Raw genomic sequence first — 20,415 nt, forward strand, 5'->3', positions numbered from 1 at the left:
TTCTTCAAACAAATTTTCTGCCCCTTTTTCTCTCTTCTCCTTCTGGGATCCCTATAATGAGAATGTTATTATACTTGATGGTATCACTGAGGTCCCTTAGTCTATTTTCATTTTTTATTATTTCTTTTCTCTTTCCTCTTCAGCTTGATTATTTTCCATTACTCTGTCATCCATGTCACTGATCTGTTCTGCTTCCTTTAGCCTACTATTTATTCCTTCTAGTGTATTTTTAATTTCATTTACTGAGTTCTTCATCTCTGATTTGTTCTTTTTTATGTTTTCTATCTCTTTGTTAAGAGTGTTAAGAGTCTCACTGAAGTCCTCCACTCTTTCTTCAAGTCCAGTGACTATCTTTATGATCATTACTTTAAATTCTCTATCAGGCATATTACTGATCTCTGTTCTGTATAGCTCTTTTGCTGTGATTTTGTCCTGTTGTTTCACTCAGGACTTACTCCTCTGTCTCCTCATTTTGTCTAACTCTGTGCCTGTTTCTACATGCTAGAAAAGTCAGTTACATCTTCTGCTCTTGACAGTAGTGGTCTTAAAAAGAAGAGGTCCTGTAGTGTCCTGCAGTGCAATATCCTCTGTTTACCAGAACCTGATGCTTCAGGGGTATCTCCTATGTGTGTTGCACGCACACTTCTGTTGTGGCTGAGCCGCTTTTGTCTTCAGTCCAGTTCTCTGCAATGGCTCTCTTTGCTTGTTGTGGGCAGGGTTTGGTCCCTGTGGTGTTAGTGGGTCAGTCTAGGGCCACGTTGGGCTTAAGTTGAGTCTTATCAAGTGTCTGTCAGATTTGCAGTAGCACTGAACTTCAGGACACAGTGAAAGTGGGGAGCAAGGTGTCAGCAAGGTCCACTTAGGCAGGAGGGGACCTGCAGCTCCTGGGGACTGAAGCAGGCAGGGTTGGAGGGGGTGTATGCATTCTTCAGCATAGAAGCATGCATGGGCAGGATGCTCAGTGTTAGCAAGGTTTGCATGGGTCTACTGTGGAAGGGAACCTGGAGCTGAGGCCTGGCTGGAAGGAGTGCGTCCACAGAATGCTAGGGCTGGGCATGCTCTTATCAGGTTAGGTAGCGAGTATTGTGTAATGCAGGCTCCCAAAGGTGTCATGTGTCTAGGCTATGGGTTGGGGGAGCGAAATGGTGCTCACCAGTTCCTTTGTTCCTGAAGAAATCTCCCAAGGATCCCTGCACCTTCCAGCATACGCTCTGATATTAGTAAACAAATCTCCCTCCCATATACTGCAGGAGTTTTTCAAACTGCTGCTTCTATGCTGTATCTCAATAGGGCTTTTGGTTTTGCTGTCTCTTTAAGGGTGGGGATTCAATTTCCTCTCTGTTTGCCCTACTGGCTCTTGCAGGACCCTGCTGATTTTTAATGTTCCAGGGTTTAAGCCCTGCTGATTTTAAGACTTCTTGAAATTTGGCCCCTCTGGTTTTCAAAGCCAGATCTTATGGGGATTCATCTTTCCCATGTAGGATCTTTGGTGTGAGAATCTGTTTCTCTCCCTTTTCCATGCCTATGCCAGCGGAGTCTCGCCCTCCCGTGGATGGTCCCATGGGTCTCCTTAGCTCCCAACTGTGTTTCCACACTTCCTACTCTCTTCAGTGTGGCCTCTTCTCTTCTCTACATTTAGTTATCAAGAGTCTGTCCTGCCAATTTTTGGGTCATTTTCTGATTTATTTACACTGATGTGGCTGTTATCTAGTTGTTTCCGTGGGACCAGATGAGCTTAGGGTCCTCCTACTCTGCCATCTTCCCCGGAAGCTGTTGGTCTTCACCTGTTTTTGCTTTTCATTGAAACTGAACAATTCTCTTTACCAATTTGTCTAGCACAATGTGTCATATTAAATAAACAACTAAAAACGTGATATCTGTTCACAGAATATACAGGATCTTGCCTAATAAAGTAATGGTAAAGAACTTCTTTAATCAGAATTCTCCTTCAAGAGTAATCAGACTTCTTTAGAGAGTGTGGTGGTTAATTTGATGTGTCAGCTTGGCTAGGTATGGCAACCAGTTTTGGGTTAAACATCAATGTATATGTTACGAAAATATTTTTAAGATGTGATTCACATTTAAATCAGTAGACTTTGAGGAAAGCACACTACCCTCCATAATGTGGATGGGCCTCATCCAAGCAGTTGAGGGTCTTAAGAAAAAAAGACTGTGGTTACTCTAATAGGAAGAAATTCTGGAATTCTGTCTCTAGAATGCTTTCAGACTCAAGATTGTTAACATAAACTCCTTTTAGGACTTTCCAGCCCACTATGGGCCAATTCCCTAATCTCTCTCAGTCTCTCTGTACACACACACACACACACACACACACACACACACACACACGTACATCCTATTGGTTCTGTTTTCTGGAGAACACTGACTAATACAGAGAGAAAGGAGAAAACTGAGGCAGAGAAACCAAGAGATTTGTGAGATACTCTTCTATGCTCACTCACTCATGATTGCAAATCTCCATTCTGAAAGCAAAAGTTTATGCAACGGAAGCTCCTGGCTTCCTACTTAAACTCAATAGTTCCCTATAACCAAACTCTTCACCCTTCTTTCTTGAAACAGGTTCCTGCTATCTTCCCTTCTCTTGTACTTCCACAGTCCTAAATCTCATCCAAAAGAGAAGGTACTAAGGTATTCACAATAATTTGATACATCATCCAGAGTCATAAAAATAAAATTCAGAAATTCAATATAATATTAAACTATTATTTTCTTTTTCTTTTATGCTTGAAAATAAAAACTGAGCTAATAATTGGGTCCTTGAGATATACTTATAAGTACTTTATAAACCTATTCTGAGAATAAATTTTTATATTAAAGGAAAGTAATTTCTCACCATTTATGAGTCTCTGTCAGTGAGTTTTCCTCTGCCTCTTGATCAATTTTAGCTGAAAATACAAGAAAAGAAAAAGAAATGAGATACATGATAGTTATACTATCTTAAGCAAAATATGATCCAAATAATATGAAATATATTTTTATTCATTATTAATTCTAATGCATTCCAGAAAGAGTTTATTTTAAATCTATAAATAAATATGATTAAAGATTATATTTAATTTTCATTAAGTTAATGATAGGTACCAACACACATAAGATATATAACGAATTACAAATTTAAAATTCTAAGTAATTCTTTTTTTCTAAGTAATTTCTTTAAGTCAGTCACATTAACCTGAGAAAACAAAACAGTAGTTAATTTCATATTCACAGTAAATGTGTTTGTCAAGGATTTAAATGCTAATAACTAGTTAAAAATAATTCTCTCAAGCAAAGTTACAGAAACTAAGTCAAGAAACTAAATAGAAATGGTATGTGACCATGACCAGTGCTCTCTGCACCAGACCAGTGCTCTCTGCACCAGACCAGTGCTCTCTACAAATGAACAGATCCAACGGTTATTTCTACAGAGGTACAAGACACTAACATTTTCTACTAATTAAAAGTAGGGAGGCAATAGTATACTCATTTATTTGCTATCATTTTTATTTATTTATGTATGTATGTATGTATGTTATGTTATGTTATGTTAATCACCATACATTACATCATTAGTTTTTGATGCAGTGTTCCATGATTCATTGTTTGTGTATAACACCCAGTGCTCCATGCAGTACATGCCCTCTTTAATACCCATCACCAGGCTAACCCATTCCCCCACCCCCTCCCCTCTAGAACCCTCAGTTTGTTTCTCAGAGTCCATAGTCTCTCATGGTTCGTCTCCCCCTCCGATTCCCCCCCCTTCATTTTTCCCTTCCTGCTATCTTCTTCTTTTTTTTTTTAACATATAATGTATTATTTGTTTCAGAGGCACAGGTCTGTGATTCAACAGTCTTACACAATTCACAGCGCTCACCATAGCACATACCCTCCCCAATGTCTACCACCCAGACGCCCCATCCCTCCCACCCCCCACCACTCCAGCAACCCTTCAGTTTGTTTCCTGAGATTAAGAATTCCTCGTATCAGTAAGATCATATGATACTTGTCTTTCTCTGATTGACTTACTTCGCTCAGCATAATACCCTCCAGTTCCATCCACATCGTTTTTGTTTAAAAATAAATGGTAGCCTGATACAAACTCAAAGATTAAATTTGAGAAAGCCATTATATCACTATTTGAAATGATTTAAAATAACATAAGAACTCCATCACATAAAATAGGTGTGGCAGTGACTTTTACATTTTTTGACCAGCAAGCATTCTAGGAATTTATGTATTACTCTACACACACACACACACACACACACACACGTAACTGACACAAAAGTTTCAAAAATACTCTTACTTCATGCAATGCTCTCTCATATTTTTAGTCCATTCTATTAGATTTCAAAGTGTAGTTGTGACCCAGTAAATTGATTTCATGCTTCACCACTGGTTTGTCACACACACTTTGAAAATCACTGAGCGACAGGACAAAAAGTTAAAAAAAACTCAATTAAAGAAAACCTAGAACTCATAAAAGAAGAAGTTGCCTTTTTATAATCACTCTCTTTTAGGTCACACTTGTGACCATTTGGAGAAATGAAGAGACAAAGTGGAGTAGGGCAAGTTGATTATAAAAAATTGGAACTGTGCATGAAATCAAACCCATGGTCATTTGAGAATTGTCAAAGTGTCTCTATCACTACTTAAAACACAATAGTCCAGCTTGGGCTGGTTAATGTTTTACAACCTCAAGATAGTGTTTGTTCAAAGGTCTGTACAGTATCTGCAAAGCCATAATCGAGGGTCACACTGCCACTCTTGGCCGGGACTGTCGACTTTAGCAGGGATCATTTGAGCTGGGAGCAGAGAGTGCTGTTTTACCCTTTCCATTTTACTTTACTTTACTTCCATTTTACAGAGTGCTGTTTTACCCTTTCCAAAGTACTTTAGATTGTTCACAAGAACTTACAGGTCATTTGTTAGCCATATTAAAAAACAGAATAAATGCTCCATGATTTTACTTTGGAAAGGCTCCAACATGAACATATTGTCTTACAAAATCTGCTCTGAGTTGCCTGGCTTGATAATGGTTTGCTTCAAGAAGCAATTCTAGAACCATACAAAGCGTGTTTAAGGGAAAACAACAAAGCACCACAATGCATGCCATTTTCAGGAAGGACATTCTTCCAACTGGCCTCACGTGTATATTTTTGTCCTTTTTTAAAATACAGAGATTAAGACTGAGATTGGAAGAAAATTTCTGGATTACATTAGAAGAATCAAGTAAATGATTTATGAAATTTAAAACGTGCTAGAATGAGATGCTAGAGATCTGTGTTCTGTTCCTAATTCTGCCACTAAAATTAGCTATGTAATTTTAGGCAAATAATCTGTTAACATGTATAAACTATTTAGCATAGTGTCTCCAATAATTAGCAGAGACTAAATAAATGTTCTTTGAAAATGTTGGACTTTAAGCTCTTGAAACTTATAAAGTGATATATATATATAATTATCTTTAATTGAATACATCAACTGCTATTTTATTATGTTTCAACTTATATGCAGATAAAGAAAGCACATACTTAAAGCTTCTCAAAAAGTGGAAGTCCCTAAACTGTGGTGAGTGGAATGAAGTGAGTTTCATATGTTCATAATGATTCCTTTTGATGTGTACTAAAACAGCTTTTGCTTCACTGCATGAGCAAGTTTGGCTGAAAAAAACATTCTAATCCAATGTGGCAAAAGACTGGATCTTACCAAGGGAACTAAACATAAAAACAGACCCTCTTCCCCAACCTAATAGCCATATTACAATCATAAAACCAAACTGGGATAGCAGAGAATACTTAAAAATGCTCTATTATCCATTATTTTTACATGATTTTGAAGCTAAGAGGATTTGTGTATTCAGAATGTAATCAGCTTTGATAAACAGTCAAATGAGAGATCAAAGCAAGTGCATTAGAGTACACATTTCAACTCTTGATGTAGAGTCAACAATTCAATGAACTAGACAGATTTTCCTTTGTATGGCAATCTTAGAAACAAAAACTTTCTGAAAAGTTGGGGTGCAATTCAGTTTTCTGGGAACACTGAAATACCATTTTCCAACACGCTGCTTATATAAACACTCCATCAACATTTTGCTGTCATGATTCTTTTAAACACACTTATTATGTTAATTTAGTGACAAATGCAGGATTTGGTTTCTTTAGTTAATGAGGATGAAATCTATCAAATTAAAATAAAATGTAATTAAGTTAGTGAAAAGTAAGATATCTTTTAGAAACAAAATAAGAATAACTCTGCCACTCCTTTAGGGAGTATTCAAGCTAGTCACATGTAGAGACCAAAATCTTAGACTGTATTTTTTAGTCTGAGTAAAGGCTTCTGAAAGGCTGTGGCCATCTGTGTTATACACACAGCTTTTCAAGTAAAAGCTGAAGGTGACATAGCAATAATATTATTTTCTATAAACCATGTCAACATCGTATTGCTAATTCTTTTATTCCCTGACCTACTTTTTCAAAAATATAAATATTGTTCTCAGGTCATTTCTAATGGCACAGAGGACTTTGTGACTAGTTCTGAATGCTAGTGTTACTTTTAGCAGCAGTTTCCTGTCAATAAACTATTATAATAAAGTACGCAAAATTTGCTAGATAAGACATATAAAAGGTTCCACTTTTCTATTTAAAGTAAGATGAATTTTCCCATTCTTTATAGTACATAGCTCATTTCTTTTTTTGACCTATCAAATGAGGATGGCGGACTTCTAGTCATTCATGATAACGGTAACTACAGAAAAGTTTTAAAAAGCATTTAAAATAGACAAATAGGTCCGAGGTTTGGTGTGGAGCGATCTTCATGTTGTCATCTGATCATCCGAGGCTCCCTGCCCCTGGCTGCCCAGGGAGCCTGGACTACCTCTGACAGAGAAATTGCTGTGACTCCTAATGGACACCACTGTCTGAGGGCCTCCCCGGCCTCAGATCTCTGGGAACTGCTTCTGCCGCATCACATATGAGAAAGCTACACTTCCTTGGCAAGGTTCTTACCACTCAAACTCTTGTTTTCAGATCCCATCAGGGTCAGTGTTTGGGATTAGAACATGAAACTCAGTTAGGCAGACCTATGTATAAATTCTAGATCAGCCACGAAGTTGTGTTAGATTTTTATAACCTTACTAATCACATTGATTTAATAACTTTTCTTTATCATTAAAACAGGGTAATAATTTCTTTTTCATTGAGTTTCCTAATAAGGTATAGCATAGGTAATAACTGTTCTTTCTTTTCCTCTCCACATCACCATGACTATAAAAAGGGACTGGGATATGTTACTTTCAAAAATGCAAAAATTTCTCCATTGCAGGATCAGCAAATACTTCTTAATGCTTCTACAGATAGAACCCAGATTCAGAATGAGACTTATATATTGTTAAAATAAGAGTACCTCCTTATAACAACATATAGAAGTTATGGGCCAAGAAATATCATAGGAGACTCAAAACCTTTCACAAAAATCAAGGGATAACTCTGTATTTAATATCTTTTGTTTTTTATTTCTACTTAATCTGTGTGTGTGTTGTGGTTTTCATAGCCCCATAACGGAGAATTCCCAAGCAGAGGCTAACAGTTTTTCAGTCCTATCTTTGGAGGCACAGCACTAAATGAAATTGCTGTATGGAAGAGGACAATACCTTTTGTAGATTTAGGGAGAAACTACAGAAATCCAAAAGATAAGATGGTATTTTCAAAGGCTGCAATGTTCCTCTAGAGCATACATTTCTTACTCCATATCTACTATGGGTAACCATTCCTATCTTGATATCTGAGCTCCACTGCCAAGAAAATGTTCTGAGACTGGATATACTGAAAACAGAGTTTGAAGTGCGAAGAGAATTGAAATGGTGAAATAACGCAATCAATCCTGTCCTGATATTAGAGGGAAGAAAAGTGCAATGTAGTGAAAATAACGAGTGGTTTGTACTGACAAATAATCTCCAGAGAATATTAGGAACTCACACTAACAGACCTAAAATCTAAATGTGTGGAAATAAATGGACCTTACAGAATTAACTGCTACACTTCAGGGGCAAACTGGGTCTTAGATATTAATCAAAACATTGCAATTGTCATAGTGATGGTTTCCCTCTGCTCCCCAAATCTCAAAAGCTAGCGATTTGCAATTTGAGGCAGAGGAAACTTGTGGTTAAAACCATATAATAAAAGCAACACTGAACTTTCTAGAAGGCAGCCTTTATTTAGTTAGTTAGTTAGTTTCCCTCCCCCCCCCCACCTTCTATTTATTTATTTTAGGGCTAGGGCATAAGATTACCTTTCAGATCCAATTCTAGCAGAGACCATTGGCATGGACATTCCTATGTCCCTAAACATGCAAAGTGTTTTAATGATTCTGTTTCAGCACTTTGGCATTCAGAGATAGCTTCTCCAACAGCACTAAGACTTCCTCCTGAAAATCTCTGCTTCCACAAATATTTTCTGGCAGTTGTTGTCCTACTAAGTTACTATTTTGACCCAGTGATTAGCGTCTGTAGTCGCTTGTCTGGCTCCAGACTCTTTTGCAATGTTAAATATTTCTGCTGAACTTGTTCCAAAATGACTGTGAGTAAGCAGAGGCACGGAAGGGACGCCCTTTCTGATCTGGAGCTTTCATGAGGGAACCACATATTCCCAGGTAATTGGAGACAGAGTTGCATTTGAGTAATATCAGATGGAAGGCAACTTAGAACCCTTTCATCTGCTTGTCTAGGCTCTAAATCTTTTTTTGCTATTTTTCCTTTTATTTAAAGTGTTAACTAGTTTTTGTTTATAATTAGCTATGAATGTGCATTTCAGTTGCTTTTAAGTGCAGCCAGGATGGGTTATTTTTTAGACAGATGCAGTGCCTTTCTTCTGAGTCATTTAAAGTTGTCATTTAATTGCAGATATATTGTTTTGGTTGTGAGATTTTTGAGACACTGCTCCCTTTGACAATGAACTGAAAGTCAAGTAAATTTAGGCAGTTTATATATGTCAGACAGTGAATGAATATCAGAATTTCTTTCCTTAGCAAAAGAAATAACAAACTCTCAGGGCATTCCTTCCTTGATGCTGCAAATGTTCTTAGGACAATAAAACAAATGCTGTGGGATATTCATGGGAAGAAGAAAAACAGTATCTACAGAGTATAAAATTACAACTTGGCCTTTGCAATAATTTACAGCCAACTTTGAGTTAATACTGAGGGTTATTCCTACTTTGTGCATAAAAATACATACCAGTTGTGTCCCTAGAAATATAGGTGTGCATAAACATAATGAATAGGTGCTCACTATAAACACTCAAGAAACGTACACACTATAGTAAATGATGCACACTTCAAAAATTTCATATATATGGCTTCTGGCCAACCCTAAAATACAAGAAAGCCATGTGCTATTATCACCCAGCCGGATATAGCTATTGAAGTGGTCCTCAGTGAAATTCCTTTCTAAACCTTCATTTTAAACCCAAAGTGAAAACGACATGGGAAAACATAATGTGCCTGCATGAGTTTCACATTCTGTGAACAATACAGTATAAAAGAGCTATTGATTTCCAACTGAAACATTGGTTATACCACCTAATTTTTCAAATAAAATCATAGACAAGGCCTACATATTATTCTACCCATATTCTACATAAATCTTTAAATCTCTCCTAAACTTTCACTAATCAGCATTAAAGAAAAGACACATCTGCAGCAAATTCCTTTCTTTTTTCTTTATCAAGTAAAAACTACCTTATTAAAGAAGATGAACTAAGCACATCCTCTTACTAATTCCAAGCTGAACTTAAATTAGTATCCTCAGACAACACAAAAATTTCTATTAGCCTTTAACTAAAAATATGCAAATGAATGTTTTAAGACTGAACTTTCCATATTAAATGCAATACCAATTAATTCTATCAAAACATCAAAATGCAAAATTGCTTAAACTAAAACTTGGAAAACCAGAAAATCTTTCCTGATGTATTTTCTCTTCCTCCCAACTTTACTGGCCAACACAATGCATGAGTTACAATAGGAAGGCTAGGGCATTCCAATCCTAGAAACAAAAGCCACATGATTCAATGTTACAATATTTCAACCAAACTTTGCGCATGGTATGATTTGGATACTTTGTTAGGAGCAATACATGGATAACTATTTTGGAGTCTTTCCTTTCAAGAAAATGTTAGATGAGGAGAGAGACAAATCATCATGCAAATAAGTATTACAGAGATAGCTCAATGAGAATGTTAATATAGATATTGCCATTACTAATCTAATTTTTTACATATAATGACCCACAATAATAAAAGGCACTATAATCATTCCCATTTACAAGAAGGAAATTAGCAGTTAAATAACTTGGCAACATACCAGAAATCCAGAAATATTAAGAGAAAGAGACAGGATTCAAACTCATACGGTCTGACCCCTGAGCCATAATGTCAAGTCAGTCATGAGCACAATTAAGTGAAACATTTACGTATTGAGAGGAAAAGAGAAAGGCAAATGCTGAGCTGGGACTAAAATGATGAACAAGCATCAGTCAAATGAAAAAGGAAGAGGCTAGAGAAGACATTTAAACAACAAACAGCAGGAAAAAATGTGCAAAGTCATAAGTGCCACATAGTACAGGATATCAAGATGGAAGGATATAATGTAGACAAGATGGGAAATATAATGGAAAATAGTTGGCCCAAAAGCTGTGGACAGAGGCAGGTTCAGCCTCTTATGGTGTGATATCATAACAAACGAGGCAAAGGAGACTGAACTTCATTCACTTTAAACCAATGGAAAGAGATTTCCCTTCTGGACGTGATTAACAAGAACCAAACTTACCTCCTGCTGTAATCAACAAGAAAACTGGATAAAATATATGAAACAACAGTCTTCATATACTGGACAACTGGTAGCACAAGGCTCTCCTTTCTGAAAGAAGGTAAACAAACTAGTTGAACCCTAAAATCTTCCTGGATTTCTGTCTAAAGGCAATTTCCAGACTGTGGGCCCAGGAAGGGGAACCCAAATAAGCCAGTCAGTCTTGCTGAGTTGAGGAAATACAGATAGGAGTTTGGGAGTCTGAAATAGCTGAAAGTTGAGGGGCTGAGAGCCAGAGAGGAAAGAGCCTTGCAGAAAAGAAGGCCAGAAATCTGCATCGAGGTCTCTTTGAGTTTTTGCTGAATATTAGGTGGCACATATATAGAGTGAAGAAAAGTCTTTGTTAGTCAAAGCAAAGAATCAAGAAGCTATAAACTGAGTAATTCCCAGAGATCATACAGGGCCAAGAGGTGTTTGAAATCTGGGGTGGAGAGCTGTTTGTCACCACCTGGGACAGGATAGCTACTGGAGACCCCGGTGCGTGTGCTGGGGAGGTGGTGTGGGGGGATAGCACCTTATTAGGACTGAATTATTACTGATGTGAAGGATACTCTAGACTAGCCCCAACAAAGTTTACAAACATGCCTTAAAGGATCAAAACTGACAAGTAATTAAAATTGTCTACACAAACAAAGCCAAATATTCTTTAGAGTAATACACAAAATCCTCAGAGTCAACAACAGTAACAGTGCCTAGGATTTAATAAAAAATTACTAGACCAACCAACTGTTGGGAAATGTAATCAATTACCAAAGATAAATAAATCAATAGAAACAGAACCAGGAATAACCACAGATGAACTAGTAAATAAAACAAAAGCATTAAAATTAGGGGTGCCTGGGTGGCTCAGATGGTTAAGCGTCTGCCTTCGGCTCAGGTCATGATCCCAGGGTCCTGGGATCGAGTCCCACATCGGGCTCCCTGCTCAGCGGGAAGCCTGCTTCTCCCACTCGCCCTGCTTGTGTTCCTTCTCTCGCTTTGTCTCTCTCTGTCAAATAAATAAATAAAATCTTTAAAAAAAAAAAAAAGGAAAAAAAAGCATTAAAATTAAAGCAGTTATTATAACTATGCTCAAATATTAAAGAAAAACAGGAACATAGGAGAAAAATGGATGTCTCAGTCTCTTCAGACTGCTGTAACAAAATACCAAAGACTTGCTAGCTTAAACAAAATTCATTTGTCACAGTTCTGGAGGCCAGAAGTCCGAGATCAGAGGGCGAGTACAACAGGGTTCCAGCAAGAGCCTTCTTAGTGGTTTGCAGACAGGCAACTTCTTGTTGCCTTCTCACCACCATAAAATAGAGAGGCATGCTCTCTCATGTCTTTTCCTATAAGGGCATTAGTCACATTTATAAAGACTCTACCCTCATAACCTAATCACTTCTCAAAACCCCACCTCCTAATACCAACACATTGAGGGTTTCAATATGTGAATTTTGGGGGACACAAATGTGCAGTATATAACAATGGGAGACACAAAAGAAAGAACTAAGTGGAACTTGTAGAGATGAAAAAATACAGTTTCGCAAATGAAAAACTGACTTTAATTAAAAATGAAATTCACTTAAAAATGTAAATAACATGTGGTTAGATATTTCAGAAGCAAAGAACAATTAACTTCAAGACGTAACAATAGGATCTATCCCAACTGAAGCATACAGAAGAAAAGACTGAAAAAACTAACCAAGATTTGATGACCTTGGGACAATAGTAGACAGTCCAGCATATGTGAAAATGGAGTAGTGAAAGAAAAGGAGAGAGACAGAGCAGAAAATAACTAAAGGAATAATGGCCAAAGGTTTTCCAAATCTGACAAAAACTATTAACTCCCAGATCCAAGAGGTCAGTTAACTCCAAACAATAAAAATAAAACATATACATATACAAAAATGCACATTATAATCCAAATCCTAAAAATCAGCAAAAAAGCCAAAATTTTAAAACAGCCAGAAGTAGGAGGAAATACATTTTATTTCAAGGAACAAAAATAAAAATTACCAGACTTCGTGGGAGGCAGAATAATGTCCTTCCAAAGATGTTTATGTCTTAATCCTCAGAATCTGTGAATATGTTATGTTACATGTCAAGGGGAGTTGAGGTTGCAGATGGAATTAATGTTGCTAATCAGCTGATATTGAGATGAAAAGTCGTCTTGTATTATCTAGATTGGCCCAAAGTAATCACAAAGTCCTTATAAGTGAGAGAGGCAAGAAAGTCAGTGTCAAAGTGATACACCATAAGAAAAATTTTATCAGCCATTGCTGGCTGACTTTGAAGATGCAAGAAAACTCAGAGTCAAGGAATGGGGGAAACCTCCAGAATTTGAAAAAGTCAAGGAAACAAATTCTGCCTTAGAGTCTCCAGAAGAAAGAAAGCCCTGCTGACACCATAATTTTAGCTCAACAATGTCCATTTGGATTTCTGATCTCCAGAGCTGTAAGCTAATAAATTTGTGTTGTTTTAAGTCCACAAAGTTGTGGTAATTTTTTAAATAGCAACTATAGGAAACTAATACATATTTTTTATCAGAAATTATGCAAACAGAAGACGAGAAAAATATCCTGATGTGTGACAAGAAAAATCAAACCAAAAAAAACCAAAACTGTCAATTGACAATTCTATATCCAGTGAAAATATCTATCACAAATGGAGAAAAAAACAAATAAATAAAACATTTCAAGCAATCAAATGCTAAAAGGTTTGGCACTGGCAGACCTACATAAGAAAAGAACTAGAAATGCTAAATATGTGGAAGGATATAAAAGACATTTTCTTCTTATACCTTTCTTTAAAAGATAATTGACTGTTAAAAGCAAAAGTACAAACAATATATTATTTTAGTTATGATTTATATGGAAGTAAAAATATGGCAACAACAACACAAAGAACAGGAGGGAAAATGGAAATATACTGTTTTAAAGCTCTTAGATTATATTTGAAACAGAATAAAATTATTTGAAGATGGGGCGCCTGGGTGGCTCAGTCATTAAGTGTCTGCCTTCAGCTCAGATCATGATCCCCATGATCTCCTGGCATCGAGCCCCACATCCGGCTCCCTGCTCCATGGGAAGCCTGCTTCTCCCTCTCCCACTCCCCCTGCTTGTGTTCCCTCTCTCGCTGTGTCTCTCTCTGTCAAATAAATAAATGAAATCTTAAAAAAAAATTTATTTGAAGACAGAATGTGATAAATTAAAGAGTTACAGTATAAACCCTAGAAAAACCACTAAAAAGAGAAAACAAAAAGATAAAGCTCATAAGCCAATGGTACAAATAAAATGAAATACTCAACTAATCCATAAGAAGGCAGGAAAAAAGATAAAAAGGAAAACAATGTGACAGACAAAATACAAATATAAAGATAGCAAATGAAATGCAACCATATTGATTGGTATATTAAATGTACGTGGTCTAAATACTTACACTTAAATTGGCTAGAAAAGTTTTAACTACATGTAATCTCAATGAATCCCACTTAAAATATTAATATATACTTAGGTTAAAAGTAAAAAAAAAAAATAGAAAAAGGGGCAGCATCACACAAGCACTAATCACAATAAAACTAATTCATTAAAATTCAAGAATCCAGTTAAAAACCTAAGAATTATGCCCCAAACAAGACTCCAAGAAGCCATTGTCAACCTATTAGATTTGGCACATGAGAGGAGACAATTTGCCAGATGGGTTAGATGACTTCTCTCACGGGTTAATATGCTTTATGAGTATCTCACTAAGATTTTATTCCTCTACGATGGAAAAGGGGTAATCATACCTATGCACTCCTATGTGCCATGGATCTATGCTTCACAAGTGTTACTAGTCTTCAGAGTAGAGACAGGTAGAGACATCCTATATAGACATACTCCCTTAATTCTAATGTCCCTAATAGTCCTAATGCCCAAATAATATCCAAAAAAAAATCTGTCAAGCAGAAAATTAGTAGACTAACAGATTTTAAACATTAACCAGAATCTCTGTAATTCGAAATGGTTAAATTTATTAAGTTATGAGTATTTCCCTTTGCATCAAAATGTTGCTATTTTCTAAGTAATTATAGAAAAGGATCCTTTGGTTTCATTACACCAGAATTGCTTTAACAAAAAATGTTTACAATTTTAAAAGTAGTAGTCATTTTCAATTTCTAGCTGACTCCTTCAAAAAAATTAGAAAGTGTCATAACATCCATTAAAGAATGTATTTGGGTTTCTGCTACAAGAACATAACAATTTGGTTAGGATTCTCACAGTGGATCCTTTCCAAGCACTCAGGACCTAAGGAAGGAAAACTGAGGTTAAATCATAAAAAATATGCAGTTAATAGCTTATTATGTAACATGGAAGGCAAATACAGAATATTTTGAAACTTATGGGTCAGATATCTGACATATTTTAAAATATATTAAATATGATTTAAATATATATAAATTATAATGAGCATTCATATACCTTAATAATCATGATACTGAGCATAATTCAATTTTTTCCAGAAGACTATAGGTTATTATGAAGTTCACTGGTAAATGTACTACAATAGAATGAAAGAAACAAGGAAAAATGAGACCTCTTAGGAAGGGGTTAGCATAAGAGAAACAAGAAATTATTTGAGTTAAGACAGAGTGAATGCAATAGGGTTTGAGGGAAGCTGATGTGTTTAAGAAAATACACAGGATTTAGTCATGCACAGACAAGAGGAACAATGGGAAAAGGAGGCATCAAGAATAAGGCCAATATTGCTTTTGACCCAGCAGTTCAATATTAGGAATATACTGTACACATATACAGTATGAAAAATGTACACATTTATCCTTTATAATTTTTCTCTTTTCAAAGCAATGTTGTAGGAAAGACAGTTTGTAAGTAAAGAAATGAGCAAGTAAGGGGTGCATTTTTACAATGGAATACCATAAAGTCATTAAGAAGAATGTACTGATACAAAATCCTCTCAAAGATATTTTAATTGAAAAAATCCAACATAGACCTCTATTTTCAACCATACTAAGGACAAGATAGCAGAAGTTTCACAACAAAGCACGCAAAGATACTAGATGAGAGTAAACTTGAATGCACAGCTGAGTTGGCTAGAAAATAAGGAAAATTCTCTGAGGCCATAAAAACAAATAGGAGCAAGGCTCCAAAGAGGTGGGCACTGACAGGGTTTAGTGAAACCCAGCAACTTAGAGCTGTATTTTGAAAAGCCATATAAGGGACATTTTGAATAGGACTAGAATTCTCCAAGGTGTCCAAAGAGACACTCCCCTTAGTGAGGAGGAAATTGAAAAGCATTATACCTCACTAAAGTAGACATTGAGAAAATATGTCCCTCTCCCTGTGGCTCTGGATGGAAGGAGAAACTCTCTCACATGAGAAGCCATAATCCCAAATGGGCAATCACTCTGCATTGGGCCTCAATCCACGATATGTGATCCTAAAATGCAAGGCAAGAATTTATCTTAAAATAGTTCTTCGTTGGTAGTGCCCCCTGATGATTAGCCAAAACAAACATAAAGAGAAATAGAGAACATAAAAGAGCCTGAGAGAAAATTTAGATTAGAAACAAAGAGACAAAAATTGGACCAAAGCAGAGTTGTTAACCCAATGAAGGAAGAGTCTGAGGCACCCAGACTCCTGAAAGGAATTTATTTTCAGCCCAGAATGTTATAATTAGCAGACCTATCTCTCAAAAGTAAGTGTGATGTGTATTTCCAGACAGACAAAAAAAAAAAAGAGTCTATAATCCAGAGTCTCATACCAAACTAACTTTTGAAGAATGTACTTCAGAGAGAAGAAAAATCATCTTAGAAGGAAGGCACAGTATGAGGGTATGGTGAGCAAAGAATATAGTATTGTTTATAAAAAACAGAAGGTGATACTAAAACATTGGAAACAAATGGCATATAAGAATAAATGGGTGAGGTTAAAGTTGAAGCATTCTAGGGATTTGTATTATTTTAAACCTTGGATTTTGTTAAAGAATCCTGTTGAAATATCAAAGGTATGCATTAAAAGAATAAAGGTACAGAATATAATTTGTAACATAGTAAAGGGGAAATGTTGAGTGAGAAGAAAACCATCAATCAGTTGGTGGTAATGTATTTACAGAATTCCATTCCTCTAACCACACCTCTTTGCAACAGGACATTTCCATGCTTCCTGTCCATATTACACTGAAGGTACCAGCCCATGCAACACAGCCAGAAAAAAGAAATGAAGAAATAGAATGGACATTATTTGCAGTGATCTCTATGAGAAAATTTTTAAAAGTTCACAAATTACTATATTAATAATTGAGTTCAGCAAGTTTCTAGGATGTAACAGCTTTATACAATAGTTATTTGAATTTTATATATCTTCGGAGGGTAATAGTAAATGTGATTCACAAAATGTATTATAGTAAAAAATAAGGTCTTTAGGAATATACTATAAAATAATTATGTGAAGGCCTTAAGGAAAATTGTAAAACAACTTTTAATACCAACTTCAAAGGAAGCATAAAAATAGATCCCAGTCTTTATCATGTTCCTAGTTTTATTTCATAAGATGTCAGTTCTCCCCAAGCTGATGTATAAATTAATGGTTTCAAAAACCCTAACAGATTTTTTTGGTGGAACTTGACAACTTTATTCTAAAATTATATAGAATAAATTAATAAGAGGAGGCATAACTCTCCTAAAGAAAATGGGAGTCTAATCTGACCACATTTCAAGGATTATTAGAAGGCTACAGGAAATAAGATAGTAACAGGTTGTGGTTATGAAAATCAATACTGGAAATAGGTCAACGTAATAGTACAGAGAAAACCCAGGAAAGCAAGACATTCATATACAGAAAATTTGTACATGATACAATGGCACTGCATTTTAGAAGAGAAGTGATGGCATATTCATTACATGGTACTAAATAACTACAACATTATCTATTTAAAAAAAAATTTTGACGTTTACAGACCATACATAAAAATTAATTATATACATAAATAAAAATCAGATTGATTAAGAATTAAATTTGAAAGTAAAACTACAATACTTTTACAGGATAATATAGGACAATATCTTTACAAACCTGTAACATGGAAAGATTTCTTAAATAAGGCAAAAATTATATCTCATCAAAGAAGAGGTTGATAAATATCACTACATAGAAATAAAGAATTTCATGGAATGAACAGCTATTCCTGCATCTCAAGGAATAGAATCTGATTAATATATTCAGCTCTTCTGTTTATCATCGATTGTCAACATAAAAAAGTGAAAAGGGAAGCTCCAAAGTGGGAGACATGTTTGTAACACTTTAATATCCTAAATATATAAAGAATTCTTAATAATTCAATAAATAAAAGACAGAAATAATTTACAGAAAAACAGTCAAAAGATTCGAAAAGGCAGTTCATAGAAGAGGAAGTCACTATAAAGACATGAAAATATGCTAACTTCTCATAAAAAAATCAAATGCAAATTAAAACCTCAATGGAATATCATTATTTTTAAAATTTTTTTAATTATTATGTTCAATTAGCCAACATATAGTACATCATTAGTTTTTGATGTAGCGTTCAACAATTCATTAGCTGCGTATAACACCCACACGTGCCCTCCTTAATACCCATCACCAGGTTACCCCCTTCCCCTAGCCCCCCCCCTTCTGTAACCCTCAGTTTGGTTCCCGGAGTCCAGAGTCTCTCATGGTTTGTCTCCCTCTCTGATTTCTTCCCATTCAGTTTTTCCTCCCTTCTCCTGTGGTCCTCCGTGCTATTCCTCATGTCCCACATACAACCAGGTGGGATTTATTCCTGAGATGCAAGGGTGGTTCAACATTTGCAAATCAATGTGATAGAGCACATTAATAAAAGAAAAGACAAGAACCATATGATCCTCTCAATTGATGCAGAAAAAGCATTTGACAAAATAGAGCATCCTTTCCTGATTAAAACTCTTCAGAGTGTAGGGATAGAGGGAACATAACTCAATATCATAAAAGCCATCTCTGAAAAGCCCACAGCGAATATCATTCTCAATAGGGAAAAAGTGAGAGCTTTTCTCTTAAGGTGTCAGGAACACGACAGGGATGCCTGCTCTCACCACATTTGTTCAACATAGTACTAGAAGTCCTACCCTCAGCAATCAGACAACAAAAAGAAATAAAAGTCATTCATATTGGCAAAGAAGTCAAACTCTCTCTTCGCAGATGACATGATACTTTAGGTGGAAAACCCAAAAGACTCCACCCCCAAATTACTAGAACTCATACAGCAATTCAGCAACAGGGCAGGATACAAAATCAATGCCCAGAAATCAGTTGCATGTCTATACCCTAACAATGTGACTGAAGAAAGAGAAATTAAGGAATTGATTCCATTTACAATAGTACCAAAAACTGTAAGATACCTAGGAATAAACCTAACCAAAGAGGTGAAGGATCTATACTCTAGAAACTACAGAACACTTAGGCAAGAAATTGAGGAAGACACAAAGAGATAGAAAAACATCCCATGCTCATGGATTGGAAGAATAAATATTGTGAAAATGTCTATGCTGCCTGGAATATCATTTTAAATAATAGATTTGTCCTAAGAACCACATGCTCACAGGGATTTGATGCAACTAGAACACTGCTGACAGAAGTGTAGGTTGGAACCAATCACTTTTTAAAACAACTTAGCTTTGTCTGGGAGACTGAAGATTCATTTGCCCTGTGACCCAGTGAATCTTTGCTCTCCTGGGTCTGTACCATAAAAGAGAGTATGAATGTACATCATGAGTCATGAAAACAAATGTGCATATAAGCATTTTTTTGTACTGGCTAAAAAAGGGAAAGAAGAGGAGAGATAAATGGTGGTGCAGTATATTCCTACAACAGAGTCAATATTAATGAAAGAAAGCCATATGCGTAAACATGGAAGATCTCAAGAACAGTGTTTATTGGAGAATAAAACAAGTCACAGAAGAAAATGCTTATAATTCTACTTATACAGCTTGTAAATTTACATAACTAATAATAAATTGGTTACAATTTATATTTTTGGCAAAACTATAAATAGAAAGTGTGCAAATGATACATAGAAAATTCAAGATAATGGTAATGGCTGAAGAGGACAAAGGCATAAGATTGAGGGAGGATAAACAGAAGAGCTGAATATATTAATCAGATTCTATTCCTTGAGATGCAGGAATAGCTGTTCATTCCATTATAATTCTTTAGATCTCATTTAGAGATGTAAAATATATACACATGTATATGTGTACATATATGTACATGTGTGTATATGTATACATATATATAAAATCATACCCTTATTTATGTCACATGTACACAACATGTAAATGCCTTCCACATATACAGTTAATCTTCGCTATTCATGAATTCTGTATTTGTGAATCTGCCTACTCACTAAAATTGATTTTAATTCCAAAATCAATACCTGTAGTGCCTCAGTAGTTCTCCAGGGACATATGCAGAACAGTGGACAGCTTGAATCCCGACACATGCATTCCAAGGTCAGGCTCTGGCTTATTTCAGCTCTCATATTATAAATAAGTATCCTTTTCTTAGTCTATTG

The 20,415-nt window shown here is 35.7% G+C and overlaps 1 protein-coding gene across 1 annotated transcript in view; it reads right to left on the minus strand.

Moving 5' to 3' along the window:
- The window catches only part of FMN2 (formin 2), a 382,777-nt gene that overhangs the window by 79,605 nt on the left and 282,757 nt on the right, over positions 1–20,415 (minus strand). The window contains exon 13 of the mRNA XM_032389271.1: positions 2,855–2,906. Within this exon, the coding sequence (XP_032245162.1) occupies positions 2,855–2,906 (52 nt within the window). The remainder of the gene's footprint in view (positions 1–2,854; positions 2,907–20,415) is intronic.

This window comes from Phoca vitulina, unplaced genomic scaffold, assembly GCF_004348235.1.
Source record: "Phoca vitulina isolate PV1807 unplaced genomic scaffold, GSC_HSeal_1.0 scaffold54, whole genome shotgun sequence".
Taxonomy (NCBI): domain Eukaryota; kingdom Metazoa; phylum Chordata; class Mammalia; order Carnivora; family Phocidae; genus Phoca; species Phoca vitulina.